Genomic DNA, 20,484 nt, shown 5'->3' with positions numbered 1-20,484 from the left:
GGGGGAGCTGCCCTGAGTCTGAGCGACGCTGCCTGGGTCTGCAGAGAGCCTGCGCCCGTCGCTGGCGGGGGGGAGCTGCCCTGAGTGTGAGCGACGCTGCCTGGGTCTGCAGGGAGCCTGCGCCCATCGCTGGGGGGGGGGGGGAGCTGCCCTGAGTGTGAGCGACGCTGCCTGGGTCTGCAGGGAGCCTGCGCCCGTCGCTGGGGGGGGGGGAGCTGCCCTGAGTGTGAGCGACGCTGCCTGGGTCTGCAGGGAGCCTGCGCCTGTCGCTGGGGGGGGGGGAGCTGCCCTGAGTGTGAGCGACGCTGCCTGGGTCTGCAGGGAGCCTGCGCCCGTCGCTGGGGGGGGAGCTGCCCTGAGTGTGAGCGACGCTGCCTGGGTCTGCAGGGAGCCTGCGCCCGTCGCTGGGGGGGTGGGGGGAGCTGCCCTGAGTGTGAGCGACGCTGCCTGGGTCTGCAGGGAGCCTGCGCCTGTCGCTGGGGGGGGGAAACTGCCCTGAGTGTGAGCGATGCTGCCTGGGTCTGCAGGGAGCCTGCGCCCGTCGCTGGGGGGGGGAGCTGCCCTGAGTGTGAGCGACGCTGCCTGGGTCTGCAGGGAGCCTGCGCCTGTCGCTGGGGGGGGGGAACTGCCCTGAGTGTGAGCGATGCTGCCTGGGTCTGCAGGGAGCCTGCGCCCGTCGCTGGGGGGGGGAACTGCCCTGAGTGTGAGCGACGCTGCCTGGGTCTGCAGGGAGCCTGCGCCTGTCGCTGGGGGGGGGGGGGAGCTGCCCTGAGTGTGAGCGACGCTGCCTGGGTCTGCAGGGAGCCTGCGCCCGTCGCTGGGGGGGGGGGGGAGCTGCCCTGAGTGTGAGCGACGCTGCCTGGGTCTGCAGGGAGCCTGCGCCTGTCGCTGGGGGGGGGGAGCTGCCCTGAGTGTGAGCGACGCTGCCTGGGTCTGCAGGGAGCCTGCGCCCGTCGCTGGGGCGGGGGGGGAGCTGCCCTGAGTGTGAGCGACGCTGCCTGGGTCTGCAGGGAGCCTGCGCCCGTCGCTGGGGGGGGGGGGGGGAGCTGCCCTGAGTGTGAGCGACGCTGCCTGGGTCTGCAGGGAGCCTGCGCCCGTCGCTGGGGGGGGCGGGAGCTGCCCTGAGTGTGAGCGACGCTGCCTGGGTCTGCAGGGAGCCTGCGCCCGTCGCTGGGGGGGTGGGGGGAGCTGCCCTGAGTGTGAGCGACGCTGCCTGGGTCTGCAGGGAGCCTGCGCCCGTCGCTGGGGCGGGGGGAGCTGCCCTGAGTGTGAGCGACGCTGCCTGGGTCTGCAGGGAGCCTGCGCCCGTCGCTGGGGGGGGGGGAACTGCCCTGAGTGTGAGCGACGCTGCCTGGGTCTGCAGGGAGCCTGCGCCCGTCGCTGGGGGGGGGGGGAGCTGCCCTGAGTGTGAGCGACGCTGCCTGGGTCTGCAGGGAGCCTGCGCCCGTCGCTGGGGGGGGGGGAGCTGCCCTGAGTGTGAGCGACGCTGCCTGGGTCTGCAGGGAGCCTGCGCCCGTCGCTGGGGGGGTGGGGGGAGCTGCCCTGAGTGTGAGCGACGCTGCCTGGGTCTGCAGGGAGCCTGCGCCCGTCGCTGGGGGGGGGGAACTGCCCTGAGTGTGAGCGATGCTGCCTGGGTCTGCAGGGAGCCTGCGCCCGTCGCTGGGGGGGGGGAACTGCCCTGAGTGTGAGCGATGCTGCCTGGGTCTGCAGGGAGCCTGCGCCCATCGCTGGGGGGGGGGGAGCTGCCCTGAGTGTGAGCGACGCTGCCTGGGTCTGCAGGGAGCCTGCGCCCATCGCTGGGGGGGGGGGGAGCTGCCCTGAGTGTGAGCGACGCTGCCTGGGTCTGCAGGGAGCCTGCGCCCGTCGCTGGGGGGGGGGGGGGGGGGGAGCTGCCCTGAGTGTGAGCGACGCTGCCTGGGTCTGCAGGGAGCCTGCGCCTGTCGCTGGGGGGGGGGGGGAGCTGCCCTGAGTGTGAGCGACGCTGCCTGGGTCTGCAGGGAGCCTGCGCCCGTCGCTGGGGGGGGGGGGGGAGCTGCCCTGAGTGTGAGCGACGCTGTCTGGGTCTGCAGGGAGCCTGCGCCCATTGCTGGGGGGGGGGGGAGCTGCCCTGAGTGTGAGCGACGCTGCCTGGGTCTGCAGGGAGCCTGCGCCCGTCGCTGGGGGGGGGGGGGAGCTGCCCTGAGTGTGAGCGACGCTGCCTGGGTCTGCAGGGAGCCTGCGCCCGTCGCTGGGGGGGGGGGGAGCTGCCCTGAGTGTGAGCGACGCTGCCTGGGTCTGCAGGGAGCCTGCGCCCGTCGCTGGGGGGTGGGGAGCTGCCCTGAGTCTGAGCGACGCTGCCTGGGTCTGCAGGGAGCCTGCGCCCGTCGCTGGGGGGGGGGGAGCTGCCCTGAGTGTGAGCGACGCTGCCTGGGTCTGCAGGGAGCCTGCGCCTGTCGCTGGGGGGGGGGGGAACTGCCCTGAGTGTGAGCGATGCTGCCTGGGTCTGCAGGGAGCCTGCGCCCGTCGCTGGGGGGCGGGGGGGAGCTGCCCTGAGTGTGAGCGACGCTGTCTGGGTCTGCAGGGAGCCTGCGCCCATTGCTGGGGGGGCGGGAGCTGCCCTGAGTGTGAGCGACGCTGCCTGGGTCTGCAGGGAGCCTGCGCCCGTCGCTGGGGGGGTGGGGGGAGCTGCCCTGAGTGTGAGCGACGCTGACTGGGTCTGCAGGGAGCCTGCGCCCGTCGCTGGGGGGGGGGGGGGAGCTGCCCTGAGTGTGAGCGACGCTGCCTGGGTCTGCAGGGAGCCTGCGCCCGTCGTTGGGGGGGGGGGGGAGCTGCCCTGAGTGTGAGCGACGCTGCCTGGGTCTGCAGGGAGCCTGCGCCCGTCGCTGGGGGGGGGGAGCTGCCCTGAGTGTGAGCGACGCTGCCTGGGTCTGCAGGGAGCCTGCGCCCGTCGCTGGGGGGGGGGAACTGCCCTGAGTGTGAGCGACGCTGCCTGGGTCTGCAGGGAGCCTGCGCCCGTCGCTGGGGGGGGGGGGAGCTGCCCTGAGTGTGAGCGACGCTGCCTGGGTCTGCAGGGAGCCTGCGCCCGTCGCTGGGGGGGTGGGGGGAGCTGCCCTGAGTGTGAGCGACGCTGCCTGGGTCTGCAGGGAGCCTGCGCCCGTCGCTGGGGGGGGGAACTGCCCTGAGTGTGAGCGATGCTGCCTGGGTCTGCAGGGAGCCTGCGCCCGTCGCTGGGGGGGGGAACTGCCCTGAGTGTGAGCGATGCTGCCTGGGTCTGCAGGGAGCCTGCGCCCATCGCTGGGGGGGGGGGGGAGCTGCCCTGAGTGTGAGCGACGCTGCCTGGGTCTGCAGGGAGCCTGCGCCCATCGCTGGGGGGGGGGGAGCTGCCCTGAGTGTGAGCGACGCTGCCTGGGTCTGCAGGGAGCCTGCGCCCGTCGCTGGGGGGGTGGGGGGAACTGCCCTGAGTGTGAGCGACGCTGCCTGGGTCTGCAGGGAGCCTGCGCCCGTCGCTGGGGCGGGGGGAGCTGCCCTGAGTGTGAGCGACGCTGCCTGGGTCTGCAGGGAGCCTGCGCCCGTCGCTGGGGGGGGGGGGAGCTGCCCTGAGTGTGAGCGACGCTGCCTGGGTCTGCAGGGAGCCTGCGCCCATCGCTGGGGGGGGGGAGCTGCCCTGAGTGTGAGCGACGCTGCCTGGGTCTGCAGGGAGCCTGCGCCCGTCGCTGGGGGGGGGGGGGAGCTGCCCTGAGAGTGAGCGACGCTGCCTGGGTCTGCAGGGAGCCTGCGCCTGTCGCTGGGGGGGGGGGGGAGCTGCCCTGAGTGTGAGCGACGCTGCCTGGGTCTGCAGGGAGCCTGCGCCCATTGCTGGGGGGGGGGAGCTGCCCTGAGTGTGAGCGACGCTGCCTGGGTCTGCAGGGAGCCTGCGCCCGTCGCTGGGGGGGGGGGGAGCTGCCCTGAGTGTGAGCGACGCTGCCTGGGTCTGCAGGGAGCCTGCGCCCGTCGCTGGGGGGGGGGGGAGCTGCCCTGAGTCTGAGCGACGCTGCCTGGGTCTGCAGGGAGCCTGCGCCCGTCGCTGGGGGGGGGGAGCTGCCCTGAGTGTGAGCGACGCTGCCTGGGTCTGCAGGGAGCCTGCGCCTGTCGCTGGGGGGGGGGGAACTGCCCTGAGTGTGAGCGATGCTGCCTGGGTCTGCAGGGAGCCTGCGCCCGTCGCTGGGGGGGGGGGGGAGCTGCCCTGAGTGTGAGCGACGCTGCCTGGGTCTGCAGGGAGCCTGCGCCCATCGCTGGGGGGGGGGGGGGGGAGCTGCCCTGAGTGTGAGCGACGCTGCCTGGGTCTGCAGGGAGCCTGCGCCTGTCGCTGGGGGGGGGGAACTGCCCTGAGTGTGAGCGACGCTGCCTGGGTCTGCAGGGAGCCTGCGCCCGTCGCTGGGGGGGGGGGGGGAGCTGCCCTGAGTGTGAGCGACGCTGCCTGGGTCTGCAGGGAGCCTGCGCCCGTCGCTGGGGGGGGGGAGCTGCCCTGAGTGTGAGCGACGCTGCCTGGGTCTGCAGGGAGCCTGCGCCCGTCGCTGGGGGGGGGAACTGCCCTGAGTGTGAGCGACGCTGCCTGGGTCTGCAGGGAGCCTGCGCCCGTCGCTGGGGGGGCGGGGGGAGCTGCCCTGAGTGTGAGCGACGCTGCCTGGGTCTGCAGGGAGCCTGCGCCCGTCGCTGGGGGGGCGGGGGGAGCTGCCCTGAGTGTGAGCGATGCTGCCTGGGTCTGCAGGGAGCCTGCGCCCGTCGCTGGGGGGGGGGAGCTGCCCTGAGTGTGAGCGACGCTGCCTGGGTCTGCAGGGAGTCTGCGCCCGTCGCTGGGGGGGGGGAGCTGCTCTGAACATGGCTGGCAGATCTGGGAGCAGACCCAGTCTCCCGCAGCACAGCCAGTTGCCCATGCTGCCGCTCTGGCAGTGGCCGCTGTACGGAGGTATCCGCTGTCCGTCCGAGACTAGAAGCACCAGGCGCTGGCTTCCCCTGGCAGTTCAGACAGCCTGGGCGCGGTGTGGTGCCCCCCACAGCGTCTCTCCGTAGCCTCGCGGTCCTTTGCCGCGGCAGCCCTGTGCCGGGGCAGCTGGAGCCTGGGGCTGCTGCAGAGGAACGGCTCAGATGGGCGTAGAAGAGCAGCTGGCAGGACCCAGCTGTCAGCAGCGATCTCGTCAGCAAGGCACCTGGGAGGCGGGGGGGAGACCAGCGAGTGCTGCTCCCAGGCACACGGCCACGGCCACGGGCACCACCCCGAGAGCGCCCCCTGCTGCCCACCGAGAACCGAAGGAGCTGTGCCCGCCGGGCTTTGCTGGGCCAGACAACACCCTGCCTGCCAGCCACTAGAGGCTCTTCCGGGGTCAGCTCGCACCGTTATACCCTCGCCAGGTAATAAATTAAACCACCAGCAGGGGGCTCCAGACACAATTCAACCCAGCCCCCTGCACGGTCATTTGCACTAGTGCCACATGCGGGGGGGGGCCTCTCTGACTCGGCCGCATTTCACACTTGCTTTGCACTAGTGTGAATAGCCGCACGAGGGGAGCTGGGCCCATTACGGGCACCGGCAGCTCCTGGGTAGGCTCGGGGTCAAACCAAAGTAACTCAGCGGAAGGGAGCGTGGGGCAGATGGAGGCACAGGAAACGTAAACCCCGTGTCTACAGGCTCCAGGGGTCATGTGACTACAGCACAGGTCAGCTGCCAGACGTCGGTCCCATAAAACATACGCCCTCACCCACCTTCTCTCTCTTAAACACCAGCAGGTTTCCAGCTCACAGTCGGGAAGAAAAGCTCAAAAAGTGACCTGAGTGTGAGCAAACCGTCCCCTCCATCTCAACGTGCGGTTAACCCCCAGCCCCACTGCTCCGGGACACAGCGGGGCCCCGATCTCGGGTCTGCCCGGCACCCGGCACAAGAGGGGGTCCCAATCTCAGCTGTCTCCTTACCCTCTACCACGATACGATGCAGCAGTGCGCCAGGAGCTGCACACGCCTGTACCCCCGTGCCAAACCGAGGGCGTTACTGCAGATTAGGGACTGGCCCTTGTTAACATCCGACGAGGAATCGCGGTCACCCTGCAAACAGGTCGGCACACTCTGCGGTCCCCAGCAGGTAACCGGCGAGACCAACGCCCCCCGGCAGCCGCCCCCCAGGCACCCACCTTCCCAATCCTCTTCCCCTCCACTGCGAGGGCCTTCATTTTGGAGAAGTAGTGGTAGAAAGAGACAACGTAGGTGATGATGGACTTCTCGTCCGGGTTCTCCATGTTCACGTCTGCCGGGGGAGAGAATGGCACCACTCAGTAGAGACGTCAGATCCACCGGCCAAGCGCCCGATATCAGGGCGAGTGACTTCGCTGGCACCTGTTCCTGCAGCTCGGAGCACCTCGCCACCTGGACTGTATTTACCCCCCCCCGGCTAGTCTCCCTGGGTCACAGGTGGGGAACCGAGGCCCCAGGAGGCCACATTATTATTATTAGGTGTATTACGGGCGCACCCAGGTGTCCCAACCATGCACCCGGTTCCCATCGTGCTAGGTGCTGTACAAACACAGCCCCTTCCCCAGACAGCCCCCAATCTGGATGTAAGACAAGTGACAAGAGGCCGACGGGGGAGCACAGGGCATGACCCGATACCAGCCAGCATGGACAGCGGGGCTCTCAGCCACCCGGCACCAGCTGCTGTAGGGCTCAGAGTGTGACCAGACCCTGAGCAGAGGGGAAGGGACTTGGCCAGTCACTCAGATGGTCTCCGACCCGCCACTGCTGTTCCACCCCAGAGGTGGCTGCACCGTGAGACATGGAGTTACCTTCCGGGTCCAGCAGCTTGGTCAGGCCCAGCTGCTGCTCGGCCAAGTTGAAGGCCTGCTGCAGGTTGTACATAGCGTTGGACTTGGTGAGTTTGCTGAAGTCGATGATCTCTGGCCTGGGAATTCAACACGACACCTGACAGACCTTCGGTGGGACGGGCCCCCTGGCTTAGAGCCATTTCTCCTGACCCACCCCCCCAACCACCAGCCCCCACTCCCCTCCCAGAGCTGGGGAGAGAACCCAGGAGTCCTGGCTCCCCCCCCCCCCCCCCCGCTCTAACCACTAGACCCCACTCCCTTTCCAGAGCCAGAGATAGAACCCAGGAGTCCTGGCTCCCAGCCACCCCACTCTAACCACTAGACCCCACTCCCCTCCCAGAGCTGGGGAGAGAACCCAGGAGTCCTGGCTCCCAGCCCCCCCTGCTCTAACCACCAGACCCCACTCCCCAAGCCGGGAACTCTCCATTCCGTTGCCCTGATCATAGACTATCAGGGTTGGAAGGGACCTCAGGAGGTATCTAGTCCAACCCCCTGCTCAAAGCAGGATGTATTCCAGAAACTCAGACCCCAGCTGGGAAGCTGCCAGCGCATCAGAAACAACCCAAAAGACCTTGGAATCCAGACCCCGGGGGGGCGGGGGCGAGCGACCAGCCCCCGCTGGAGCACTGAGCCCAGCCCCCCCCCCCCCCCCCCCAGCAGGAGGCAGCCGCCCGCACACCTGTGCCGGTGGATCAGGGCGTTGAAGGCCAGCCCGTCTCTCCAGCTGGTGGTGAAGTTCTGGATATTCACTTCCGGGTACCTGGAGGGGGGTCGGAAAGGAGGGGCAGGGAAAGAGTCAATACAACCAGGCGCAGACCACCCGGGCCACCCCGGCTCTGCTCGGGGGATCAGACTCGCAGCAACCTTGGGACAGCCTGGGCCGATCAGAGCCATCCTCCATCTAGCCCGGGATCCCAGCACCGGCCGCGCCGGGGGGATGCGGCCCGGGATCCCGGCACCGGCTGGGACTGTGCCGGCCCAGGGGGGACAGTGGAGTCTGCTGAGGCCCTGCCCTGGCTCGGTTACAGCCCGTGTGGAGGCTGATTCAGGTTTAGGAGCTGAGCCCTGTTCCAGACCCAGAACCGGCCCCAAACCCGAAATCCAGCCATCCGCCCGGGGCTAAACTCACGCCTTGGTCCAAGCAACCCAGCTGTGCACCCGGAGAATGCCTGCCCCTATGCATGCCAGTCCCTACGCCCGCCCAGAGAACACCCGGTCCCTACGCCCGCCAGGTCCCTACGCCCGCCCAGAGAACACCCGGTCCCTACGCCCGCCAGGTCCCTACGCCCGCCCAGAGAACACCCGGTCCCTACGCCCGCCCGGTCCCTACGCCTGCCCAGAGAACACCCAGTCCCTATGCCCGCCAGGTCCCTATGCCCGCCCGGTCCCTATGCCTGCCCGGTCCCTACGCCCGCCCGGAGAACACCCGGTCCCTACGCCCGCCCAGTCCCTACGCCCGCCCAGAGAACACCCGGTTCCTACGCCCGCCCGGTCCCTACGCGCGCTGATCTAGGGAGCAGCAGGCAGAGCCCACCCTGCCAGGGAGCAAAGCGAGGCCCGAGGCGCAGCTCAGGGCCGGCTCCCTGGGCCGCGCCAGGCGGGCAGTGATGAGTCACAGCCCTGGGCATGTCACGTGCCCCCGGAGGGACGCCCCCTGCAAAGGCCAGCTGGGAGCTATGGGGGCACCGGGCAGCTGCAGAGCCCCCCTCACCCTGCCGTCTTCATCTGGCACCAGAGCAGCAGCGCGTCCTTGGCCGAGCGCGTCTCCCTGTTGTCTTCCGTCTCGATTTTAATCACCTGGATCTGGGCGAGGGGGGAGGATGACTGACACACGTGCCATGGAAACACTCAGCCCTCCCCCGCCGGACACTGGGTTCCACTGGCCACTCCCCTCCCCCTGCTCCTGCTGGGGCATCCCCCTAAGACGGCACCTTGGGAGAACAGAGAGAGCTGCATCCCCTCTGCCCCCGCGCCCGGCCTGGGGGGGGGACCCTGCGTGGGGTCAGCGGGTGTAACTGGCCCTTTGCCACCTGCCTGGCTGGGTGGCGGCGGTGCTTTGCGATCGATATGGGGATCACTTCGCCGTTGGGATGCAGCCACCTCTGGGGGGGACGGCGGCGGCTGTGTAACAGTGCCCGCGTCCAACTGGAAGGCAGGGAGAGGCAGAGCGGAGTCGCCTCCCTGGGGCTGGGCCGTCCCTGGGGATCTGTCACCACCCCATGGCACCAGGCACCGCCCTTATGCTCCTGAACCGCAGCTCCGAGCACCGCTGGCAGGGCAGAGTGCCCCCTATTGACCCCCCAGCCCGCTCCCTGCAGCACAGCGCCCCCCAGCGCCATCCTGGGGCAGCCCCACTCCCCGGAGCACCTGCTTTCCCCCGAGCGGCCGCCCGCCCGGGCGTTGGCCTCGCCGGCCCCTCGCACCTGGAACCGCAGGATGATGGTCCAGATGAGCCCCAGCGTCAGGCGGTGGTTCCCGTCCACGATGTCGTGCGAGCCGACGTTCTCCAGGTGCACGCGCTGCTCCTTCAGGAACTGCAGGGCCTTGTCCACGTTCTCCAGCGAGTGGATCCGCATGCGCCCGCGCGTCGGCTTGGGCTGGGGGTGACGGGGAGGGGCCTGAGCACCGCGCCTCCAGCTCCCCCGTCCCTGGTGCCACGCAGGCTCCCCGCCCGGCCAGGGGAGAGCTCTCGGCTAATGGGGACAGAACCATCCCAGATCCCCTTTACAGAACCACCCCCCAACCCCACCCTCTGCTACTGGCTCTGTCCGCGCCGGCTGGGGACACCGCGCCAGCGTCCTGCCACCCCGGCGGTGCCCTGCACCGGCTGCAGCGGGCAGAGTGTGCATCCTGCCACGGCACCCAGCACAGACTCTGACAGGGCGGCCCCCAGGGGTCCCAGGCCCCCAGGAGTCCCCGTAGCGCCGGGCCACCGAGGCGTTCTCACCAGCTGCTCCCCGGACAGCACCTCCAGCAGCTTGGTCAGCATGTAGCCGTCGCGGAGGTCGGCGTAGAGGTCGCTGATGCGGCAGGATACCCGGGCCAGGTGCGAGTTCACCCACTTGGTGAAGGTTTTCTTCTGCACGGCCTCACGCTCATCTGCCGGGTAAAGAGATCGGTCACTGCCCTGCCCACGCCCAGCCTGTGGAGATGGCTAGTCACGTGTGCAGGGCCCTCTACGGCACCCCCTGCTCTAACCAACACAATCCACTGCCCTCCCAGAGCCAGGAGAGAACCCAGGAGTCCTGGCTCCCAGCCCCCTGCTCTAACCACCAGCCCCCACTCCCCTCCCAGAGCCAGGAGAGAACCCAGGAGTCCTGGCTCCCAGCCCCCTGCTCTAACCACTAGCCCCCACTCCCCTCCCAGAGCCAGGAGAGAACCCAGGAGTCCAGGCTCCCGCCCCCCGCGGACGTACCGGCGAGTGCTTTGATGCGGGAGCACTCAAACAGCTTGGCGGTGGCCGTGGTGTCGTCCCAGGCCTGGTTGTCCGTGTTCTCCCAGCGGGTGTTGTTGTTCTGCGGTTGGACCTCCATGTTCTCCAGCTCGGCTGCTCCGCTGGCCATCGGGGAGCGTTAACGTCTACCGGAAACGACAGCAAGTGACAGGCTCTGGGCCGGGGTTCCCGGAGACCCTGCTCCAGCCGGCAGCCCCAGGAACCGCCAGTTGGATCGGGGCCTTTCTGCTGTTTTCTAAGCAGCATGAACAGCACCAAGCACTTTCCAGCAACCAGAGCACGACAGTTACTGGTGCACGTACCATGTTACACGCTCAACGTTCCTGCACGCCCCCCCGCCCGGAACGGGTCTCACACGCCATCCGATCACTCATCGTGCAACTGACAACGCACCAAGTGTGTGCACGAGGGACTGGCACGGGGGAAACCTGACGCATGATTCACTGCCAACGTGCAGTCCGTATATGCCCTGCCTGTGCACGCCAGTGACAGAACTGGCACCCGCTGCACCCCAGCTTCATGCACCTGGCGTCTGCCCACGTACCCGCCATCCCGCGTGTCCAAACATCGCACACAAGTGATTGCAGCAGGCAAAGCGGCACCCTCAATCGCCCGTGCGGACAGTGCTGCCGCTCACGCTCGTGCGTTCACACGCACGGAGCCCAGGGGGGGAACAGGCTCTGTGCTGCACACGCACGGCCCAGCACGCACAGGCCCCTGCTAGCTGGCCAAGGCTTTGCACCCGTGCGACTCACCACGCTCAGCAGTGAATTCTCGGGGCAGGGACTGTCTGTCTGCTGGGCCTGGCCAGCCCACCCGGGCTTTGGGGCTGCCATGACCCTAACGGTTTGGCATAACCCCGAGGAACCGACGCTCTCCCCAGCATGGAGCCCAAACGCTGCACGCAGAGGCCAAATGCCCGGAGGAGACTTCAAGGGCCGCTGTAGGGAGTCGCTGGGCCCGATGCACAAGTAATCTGTACAGAGCTGTGCACGGCCCCCCCAGCCGGGACCAACGGCTCGTCCCTCTTCCAAGCGTGGGGTGTGCTAAACCGCGCGGAGCTCTTGGACCGGGCGCGCCTGACATGTTCATTACCTCGCTGGCGTTAAACAGCAGCCAAGGGGGGGAGGGGTTGCCCAGCAGATGCCGACTTGCCAAGAAGGCACGAGAGATTATCCGGCAGGGTGCAGAGCAAGGCTGCAGGGGGTGGTGTGGCCACCGGGAGCCAGGACGCCTGGGTTCTATCCCAGCTCTGCCCCTTGGCCTGCTGCATGATGTGGGGCAAGTCACGTCTCCTCCCGCCCTCCGTCAATTTAGACTGTAAACTCTCCCGGGCAGGGGCTGTGCAGCGCCTGGCACAACGGGCCGTGATGCACCTAATACTGAGCTACTAAAATCTGTGCCTTTCCCTTCAGGCTCTGCTTCCCCAAATCTCTGTGCAAAATACCACCCTCGTGAGCCGACAATGTCACTCTCCCTTTGCACTCGTGCAACGGCAGCGCACGGGGCTGGGCGACGAGGACTCAGCCCCCCGGGCTTCGCTGCACACGATGAATCGATAAATGCACAATCCAGACGCCTGACAGAGACCAACGGCAACACCCGCCCATCACAGCACGCAGCTCCCAGCAGGCTTTGCAAACAGCCCTTACAGCCCGCTCAGGCTAATAGATTTTAAGCCCTTTAGGATCTAAGTTGCCCTCCGACATCAGAGAGTTGCCCGGAGATCCTGCACCCAGCCCAACAGGCGGGAACGAAGAGATTCCACCGACGCGTCTCGCGCTACGTTCCCAGCTCGCCCGGTTCGCCTCCCGCTGCCTAGCCTGTCTCGGAGCTACGAGCGAATGAGGGATGGGACCCATTATGACGTTGCACTCCATATGCTTTATGGAAATATGCTAATGAGAGTGAATATAATATAACTGGAATATGCTTCATGCAAAAGGTCTCTTGTACGGTATCATTACAAAGATTATAATCTACTGAGTGTGGTCATCCTATTTGTATAAATGTACCACTCTTGTGTCTGAAACTAGGAATATGAAGTTAACTCTGAGTCCTATTGTAATTATGCAAAGTGTGGGCCATTAATGGTGGCTTGGAAGCTTGATGGCTCCCATTGACTAGGACAATTGGTTGTAAATGGCTCTGTTTGCTTGTAAGCCTTCCTGTGAGTCAGACTGGGAAGAATGGAGGCGGGGGGGGGGGGGGGGTGTCTCACAGGACATGTGACCATGTCACCTGGGACTGGAATCCATCTTTAACCTGGTGATTTTCCATTGAGAAGGAGGGGTGAGGACCCAGAGAGACAAAAGATTCCCACCTTGTGCCAAAGATATAAAAGGGGGTGGAACAGAACAAAGGGGGCTGCCAGTCATGAGAAATCCCCTAGTTACCACCTGAGCTGGAGCTAACAAGGACTGTACCAGGGAAAGGATTGGGCCCAGACTAGGAAGGAGTCTAGCCTGTGAAAGAAGCTTATTGGAACATCTCTAAGGGTGAGAGTTACCTGTATTCAGTTTCTTAATGTATTAGGCTTAGACTTGCATGTTTTGTTTTATTTTGCTTGGTGACTTACTTTGTTCTGTCTGTTATTACTTGGAACCACTTAAATCCTACTTTTTATACTTAATAAAATCACTTTTGTTTATTATTGAACCCAGAGTAAGTGATTAATACCTGGGGGAGCAAACAGCCGTGCATCTCTCTCTGTTAGTGTTATAGAGGGCGGACAACTTATGAGTTTACCCTGTGTATGCTTTATTCAAAGTAAAATGGATTTATTTGGGGTTTGGATCCCATTGGGAGCTGGGTGTCTGGGTGCTGGAGATAGGTGACCTGTTGAGCAGTTTTTGATTAAAGTCTGTAGCTTTGGGGGCGTGGACCAGACCTGGGTCTGTGTTGCAGCAGGCTGGCGTGTCTGGCTCCACCAGGCAGGGTTCTGGCATCCCAAGCTGGCAGGCAAAACAGGCTCAGAGGTAGTCTCAGCACACCAGGTGACAGTCCCAAGGGGGTCTGTGTGACTGAACCTGTCACACCCGTCACACTGCATGTCAGGTTCCTCTGCCAACGTGCCCCCTGCCACCGCTCACGGCTCCTCCAGTGGGGGAGCTGGCGGAGGAGCTAGAGCGGCATCGTTCGCACGGTAACTATTCCGGCCCCAGGGGCTCCCAGCGCAGCCAGGCCATGCGGGCGCTCCCCAGGCATGGCTTCGGCACTCAATTTCCCCACAACAGGGCCTGAAAACAGCAATAGGGGGTCAGACTCCTGTCTCTTGCCCCCTCCACCCGGAAACCGGAGCCACTAACACCCGCTGCGACGAGGGGCCGGAGGGTCAGTTATGGGGCGGTAGCAGAGGATGGGGCTGGGAACATCTGCAGTGATACGTGGAGATGAGCAAATAACTGAACTTTCTGTTTGGTGGCTGAGCTGGAAAAACTGGACAGAAAAATCGTTCGCGGCCGACTCGAAATGACAATTATTGGTTTTATCCTTGGAAAAACAAAAAAAAACCCAAATATGTCAATGTGGGTCAGACAAAACGTTTCGTTTTCTGGGGTTTTCTTCCCTCTTCTCTGTGCAGCTCGTTTTTATAGGACAGCTCCATTGCCCCGGGAAAAGTCAACATTTGACCTCCGGCCAACAGGATTCGCTGCATTTGCCCCGAATTAGCGCCTAGTTCGACCAAGAAATGCAGATTGTGGCAAATAAACGGTTCCTCCCGGCCCCTCCCCCCGCTGCAGGGCTGAGGTTCGCGGAGCGGCGCTGGAAAGCTGTGGGCTGCGCACACGCCAGGTTTGAACGACTCCCTCGCCGGACGTTCCTCGCTAAGAACAGCCCGTGTTTCCGCCCCATGCGGGTGTCTGGGCGCCTGGCGAGCTGGGCACGAACCATCGCGCACACAGACGCATGCCCCCAGCCCTGGTCGGCAGGAACGCGTGGGCTCTTCTCAGTCACACACGTAGGGGAGAGGGAACCCCTGTGATCGGAAAAGGACTGGGGGGGGGTAATATTACAGCATCACTTGCACAGCGTGGCAGCTGCAGATCTCAAAGCACTTTACCCAGAAGGCGGACGCTTTCCTCTGCCAAGGAAATGGGGGTTTCCTGGGCCCTGAAGGAGACGAACCAGAAGTTCTGAGAGGGCTTTGCCGACCCCTACAAAGGGGACAGTAGAGACAGCAAAGGCTGCAGCTATTGTGTATAATTATCTCGGTTACAGCAGCGCATGCAGGTTCCACCTGAGATCAGGGCCCCGTCGTGCCAGGCGCTGCGCAGACCCCGACCGAGGTGTGGTGCCAGAAGTGATAGATAGATCAACAGAGGATCAAGTAGTGCTTCCCCACCATGGGGCCTGTGGGGACTTGGCACTTTGCAAACTGCTAGGATTGTTACCCCCACTGTACAGGAAGGGGAAACTGAGGGACAGTGATGGGACGGGACTTGTGCATGAACCTGGGCTCCCAGCCTTCCTACCTCCCACCGGCTCTAACCCACTAGCCCTACTCTCCTTCCTGAGTCAGAAATAGAACCCAGGAGTCCTGGCTCCCAGCCCCCCCTGCCTCGCTCTAACCACTAGACCCCACTCCCCTCCCCGAGCTGGGGACCGAACTCGCTCTTGGAGCGGGTCTATGAGAACAGCCCATCCAGGTTTTGCCAGTGTTCCCCCCCACCCCGGGAATTGTTCCGCTGGTTATTTCCTCTGACCGCTAAAAACGCACGTCTCATTTCCAGCCTGGATGTGTCCAGCTTCAGCGTCCAGCCAGCGGCTCGTCCGACCTCCCTCTGCGAGCCCCACGAACCCGGGGCGCCAGGACAGGTTTGTTCCCCTGTGGGCAGTGACAGGCTGGGATCAAGTCACCCCTGAACCGTCTGTGCTCAGCTAAGCAGCCAGAGCTCCTGCCGCCTGTCGCTCCCAGGAGCTTTCGAACCCAGCGGTCGTTCTCCTGGCTCTTCTCTGACCCCCCAATCCACCAGCGGGCCCCAGAACCGGCCCCAGGCTCCCAGCAGCGTCGCACCAGGGCCAAACACGGGGGAAATCACCTCTCTGCTCCTGCGGGAGATTCCCCTGTTCCGGGGTCTCGTGCTGGGCGTTTCTGGGGGGAAACCCCCCCCATCCCGATGCCCCAGCTCCCTCCACGGGGCTCGGGGGAGCAGCAGACTGAGGGAGGGAGGGGCGCGGGGGCAGCTGTGCCAGGGAGACGTGTCAGGGGCTCTCTTCTGCTTCTAGCTGTGCACCCCCCTTTGCCCCCGGGGGGCTACACATACAGCCCCCCCCCCACTCTCCAGCGAATAACAGACCAGCCTCAAGGAGCAACGGGGCCACTTCCCCTTGCTGATGGCTTCCTCCCCCCGGTGACGCCCCAGCTGGAGGGGAAGGGGCGCCCGGGCACTGGCACAAGGACGGGCTGAGCTCCCCTCCCTCCCCCACCAGTGCCTAAGCCAGGAGAATGAGAGCGCTCGGCTTGTCCACCCTCGGGGGAAGTAACAGCACCAGCTCTCCAGGCCGGGTCAGCGGGCAGACCGGGTCCCCCGCCCCTGGGGGCCTGATGGCTCCCAGCACGGCTAAGGGAGGGGGTCCAGAGCCCTGCATGGTTAAGAGGAGGGGGTCTCCCCAGTGGGCTGGGGGAAGGGTCCTGGGTCCTCCGCCCCATGTGGTGGTTGCTGACGTGCAGACCCAGGCTCTCAGCAGGGCAAGATCGGTCCCCCTGCACCTCCGCTGTGCAGATTGGCGGTGACAGGCGCTCGGTGGCGGTGGGATAAAGCGCCCAGGGGGCCGGAGCAGGCGGGGCGGAAGGGGCGTTTGTCAAACCCAGCGATGGAACTGAGAAGACGTACGGGGAGACACAAAGGGCATCGTGCCAGCTCCCAGGCTGCTCGGCTCCGGCCACTGCAACCCACGCTCAACTGCTGCCCCACTCCCAAACCGCCCCCCACCCTGTGCACAGATAGGTCCTGCGCGGTCCCCGTGCTGCAAGGACCCCACCGAAGGCAGCAGAGCTGCACGGCGCTGCGGAGAGAGGAGCTTGGGGTCAAAACACCAGCTGGGATTCTAGACCCCCAGCTCTGCCCCAGGCCCCCCGGGGGGCAACGGGCAAGTCCCTGCGTCTCTCTGGGGCTCAGCTGCCCAATCTGTAAGATGGGGACAGCGATCCTTTCATCTGCTCAGACCAGGAGCTCCTGGGAGCAGGCGCTGGGTCTCACTCTGGGTCTGGGCAGCACACGCGGGGCCCTGATCTCGGTCGGGGTCTGGGCAGCGCCCAGGGCTGCTTAAGGTGTTTTGGCCACTTTCTGCCACCTTTACTCCCGGGGACAGATGCTGGTTTCCCATCTGCCTGTTCTCCACTCCCCAGTCTATTCAGTCTCCCCAGCCCGGCAGCTCTTGGGGGGCAGGTTTATTTTCCCCCTTGGTCTCCCGGTAAAGGCCCTGGTGAGATGAGTGTGACGGGTTTGATCACAGAGACGCCCCTTGGGACTGTTGGAATTACAACTGAGCCCGTTTTCCCTGCCAGCTTGGGACTCCAGAACCCTGCCTGGTGGAGCCAGACACGCCAGCCTGCTGCAACACAGACCCAGGTCTAGTCCACGCCCCCAAAGCTACAGACTTTAACCAAAAACTGCTCAGCAGGTCACCTATCTCCAGCACCCAGACACCCAGCTCCCAATGGGATCCAAACCCCAAATAAATCCATTTTACTCTGTATAAAGCTTATACAGGGTAAACTCATAAGTTGTCTGCCCTCTATAACACGGATAGCGAGATACGCACAGCTGTTTGCTCCCGCAGGTATTAATACATACTCTGGGTTAATTAATAAATAAAAGTGATTTTATTAAGTATAAAAAGGAGGATTTAAGTGGTTCCAAGTAATAATAGACAGAACAAAGTAAGTTACCAAGCAAAATAAAACAAAACACGCAAGTCTAAGCCTAATACATTAAGAAACTGATTACAGGTAACTCTCACTCTCAGAGATGTTGCAATAAGCTTCTTTCACAGGCTAGACTCCTTCCTAGTCTGGGCCCAATCCTTTCCCCGGTACAGTCCTTGTTAGCTCCAGCTCAGGTGGTAACTAGGGGATTTCTCATGACTGTAGCCCCCTTTGTTCTGTTCCACCCCGTTATATAGCTTTGGCACAAGGCGGGAATCTTTTGTCTCTCTGGGTCCCCACCCCTCCTTCTCAATGGAAAAGCCCCAGGTTAAAGATGGATTCCAGTCCCAGGTGACAAGTATCAGGAGGTAGCCCTGTTAGTGTCTGTAACAAAAACAATGAGGAGTCCGGTGACACCTTAAAGAGTAACAAATGTATTTGGGCATAAGCTTTCCTGGGTAAAAAAGCGTATGCCCAAATAAATGTTAGTCTTTAAGGTGCCACTGTACCAGGTGACATGATCACATGTCCCCAGCCTCCATTCTTCCCAGCCTGACTCACAGGAAGGCTTACAAGCAAACAGAGCCATTTACGACCAATTGTCCTGATCAATGGGAGCCATCAAGCTTCCAAGCCACCATTAATGGCCCACACTTTGCATAATTACAATAGGACTCAGAGTTAACTTCATAGTCCTAGTTTCAGATACAAGAGTGGTACATTTATACAAATAGGATGACCACACTCAGGAGATTATAAGCTTTGTAACGGTACCTTACAAGAGACCTTTTGCATGAAGCATATTCCAGTTACATCATATTCACCCTCATTAGCATATTTCCATCAAATATTATGGGGTGCAACGTCACCCCGAGATGAGACTGAGACCCCAGGGTCAATCCCACCAGGCTCCGCTAGAGGCCAGGGCGAGAGCAGAGCGGGGACGGAACCGCTGCTGGGGGCTCTTCGAGCGCAGACCCAGCTGGGCCAGCACCTGGCAGGGAGCTGGGTAAACGGGCTCATCCCCGTGTTCCCAGCCGGGCACGGATTGCGATCGCCTTGGCCGCAGGGGCCTCGTGCCTAGTGCAAGCCAGAGCCCCTCACCCCAGAGCCCGGCCTGCAGCCCAGAACTTCGGCTGCGCCGGAGCAGATCCTGGGAACGGAGACGCCCCTGGTGGGTCCTTCCAAGGGCCAAGCCCCTCCCTGGCACTCTGCACATAATTTCTAGCCTGAGCTCGTCTTGCTCTAGCGTCCGGCTGCTGCCCTCGCCGGCTCCAAGCCCGGAGTTCATACCCAGGCTGGGCCACAGTCCCTGCAGCATCCGACGCAGCGCAAGCAGGGAGCGCTGCCCCGAACCGGCTCGCTCAGCTCGCTCTCTCGCCATCCCAGGTGCCCCCATACCCAGAGCCGGAGGAGCAGAGCCCCAGCGAGGTGGCTGTACCGCTGGCACCGTTATCCACAGGGGCCGGTCACGCCGAGTCTGCGGCAGCGGGCGGGACGGCGCCAGCTCCCCTGGGCGAGTTCCCCGCGCTGGAAAGGAGCCTGGCTGGGCTGAGAGCAGCACGTGAACCTGCCCAAGGAGCCGGCAGCATCGTGGGTCTTTCCGTCTCCCTCGGAAGGGTCACCGGGATGGATGGGCCGATCCTCACCCGCCCCCTGCTCCGGCGCCGGGGCACAGCCCCACAGGGCGGGATCCTGGGACCCGTTTGGGAACTGAACGGTTCCCTCTCACCCTGGCGCCCGGATTCCCTTCAAGGGACCAACGCCAGCCAGGCAGGAGTCAGCCTGGCCCCTTCTGGCCTGGAAATGCCTGGAAAGAACGCACGGCCAGCCGGGCCCGCGGGGGTCTGCCATCCTGCCAGGAACGGCAAATCAACCGGGCCTGGCCGGGCCCCCAACCCAACCCCAGTGCCGTCAGGTGGAGTTAACCCGGCAGAGGCCGCAGGCAGGTGGGGAGCTGTGCTGATCTGCCCCTCGCCCGCCCGCGCTCACACACACGTCCCCAGGCGCTCGTCTGCCTGGCGGCCTGGAAAACGCCAGCGCGCTGGGCTACTGCAATGGGCGGTGGAGGAAACAGTCGGGGAGAGGGGCGGACAGAGAGGCTACAGCTGGGGATGGATGGACAGAGGGGGACGCACAGACAGACTGCCAGCGGGGCAGATACAGAGACGCACAGGTGGGACCCAGCCCGGCCCCACGCTCTCCCTATGCCACCGGTTTTGTTTTAGCCGCAACCTCCAGCCCGACCGGGAAAGCAACTCCCCCCCCCCCCAAGGGGCTGGAGGAATAAATGAAAGCCTGGACAAGGCTGGGAAGCGAGCTGGCTCCTGGCCAGGCCGCCCGGGTTCACCAGCGGCTGGGGGGGTCCACGCTCAGCTCACGGCAAGGAGCGTCTCTGCCCTGCCGTTCACCTTCAGCAGCCATGGTGTGGGAGAGGCCGGCTGCACAGACAGATGCTGTTCGGGGCAGGGATGCAGGGGGATCAGAGTCTCCTCGTCCCATGGGCACCGACCAGGGCCACAAGGCAAATCATCAACCACCGCCTCTGCTTGGGTCCGGCCAGGGCAGCCACCTGGCTGGGCCCGGAGAGCCGGCGCGACGCTCGGGGCAAACACCAGCCCGGCAGAAATACAAACCTGCCCCCCAGCCGCCCGCCCCATGGGGAGAAGGGGAAACGCCGGGTCACAGACACAGAGCGGCTCTGGGCTCTCCCGGCTGTGGGCAAAGCGGCCCCGTGGCCCGGGCTGGCGACAAGCGGCCCCCCCTTGGCACACACCCCATCTCCGGCTGGCGACCCCGACGGGCCGTGGGCACCCACAGCCAGCGCTCGGCTGGCACCCTGGGGCGATGCCCTCCACACCGCCCACCGCGAGGGGGGGCTCCCCCCATCCCCCGCCACCTGCCAGCCCCAGCAAGCCTCAGCCCCCCTGCGCCCCCCTGCAGCGCCAGCCCCCCCGGGCAGCCCCCCGCCCGCGCCGCAGGACTCACCCGGCGCCGGCTCCCGCAGCGGCCAGGCCCGGTGCGCGCTGCAGAGCGCCCGGCCAGGCAGCCCCGCCGTCACCGCCGCCCCCGCGCCCGGCCAATCCCGCGCGGCGCCGCAGCCTCCCTCCCTCCCCGCCGGGGCGGGCAGCGAGCCGGGGCCGCGGCCGGGCCGGGGCCGGGATGCTCGGGCGCGGAGCCTGGGCGCGCCGGGGAGAGAGGGGCGGGAAAGGGGCGGGACGGGCTCGGGGTGCAGCCTGCAGGATGCCTGGGTCCTATTCCTGCCACACGCCGCAGGCAGCCCCCTCCCCTCCTCCGCTGGGGGGTGACTGAGTGAGCTCTGCCAAGTGGGG

At 65.0% G+C, this 20,484-nt stretch overlaps 1 protein-coding gene across 1 annotated transcript in view; it reads right to left on the bottom strand.

Annotated features, from left to right (window-relative positions):
• SPTBN4 (spectrin beta, non-erythrocytic 4) overlaps window positions 1-20,225 on the bottom strand; it is an 80,450-nt gene extending 60,225 nt beyond the window's left edge. Inside the window, exons 1-8 of the mRNA XM_054009803.1 lie at window positions 20,141-20,225; window positions 10,243-10,406; window positions 9,775-9,926; window positions 9,251-9,424; window positions 8,539-8,630; window positions 7,507-7,587; window positions 6,789-6,904; window positions 6,141-6,253 (exon numbers count right to left, since the gene is read on the bottom strand). Of these exons, the coding sequence (XP_053865778.1) occupies window positions 6,141-6,253; window positions 6,789-6,904; window positions 7,507-7,587; window positions 8,539-8,630; window positions 9,251-9,424; window positions 9,775-9,926; window positions 10,243-10,390 (876 nt within the window). The 5' untranslated portion in view covers window positions 10,391-10,406; window positions 20,141-20,225. The remainder of the gene's footprint in view (window positions 1-6,140; window positions 6,254-6,788; window positions 6,905-7,506; window positions 7,588-8,538; window positions 8,631-9,250; window positions 9,425-9,774; window positions 9,927-10,242; window positions 10,407-20,140) is intronic.
• Window positions 20,226-20,484: the final 259 nt, after the last annotated feature.

Source organism: Malaclemys terrapin, chromosome 20 (assembly GCF_027887155.1).
Source record: "Malaclemys terrapin pileata isolate rMalTer1 chromosome 20, rMalTer1.hap1, whole genome shotgun sequence".
Classification (NCBI taxonomy): domain Eukaryota; kingdom Metazoa; phylum Chordata; order Testudines; family Emydidae; genus Malaclemys; species Malaclemys terrapin.
Note: the sequence above shows the minus strand (reverse complement) of the source record. Positions and strands in the feature narration are given on the sequence as shown.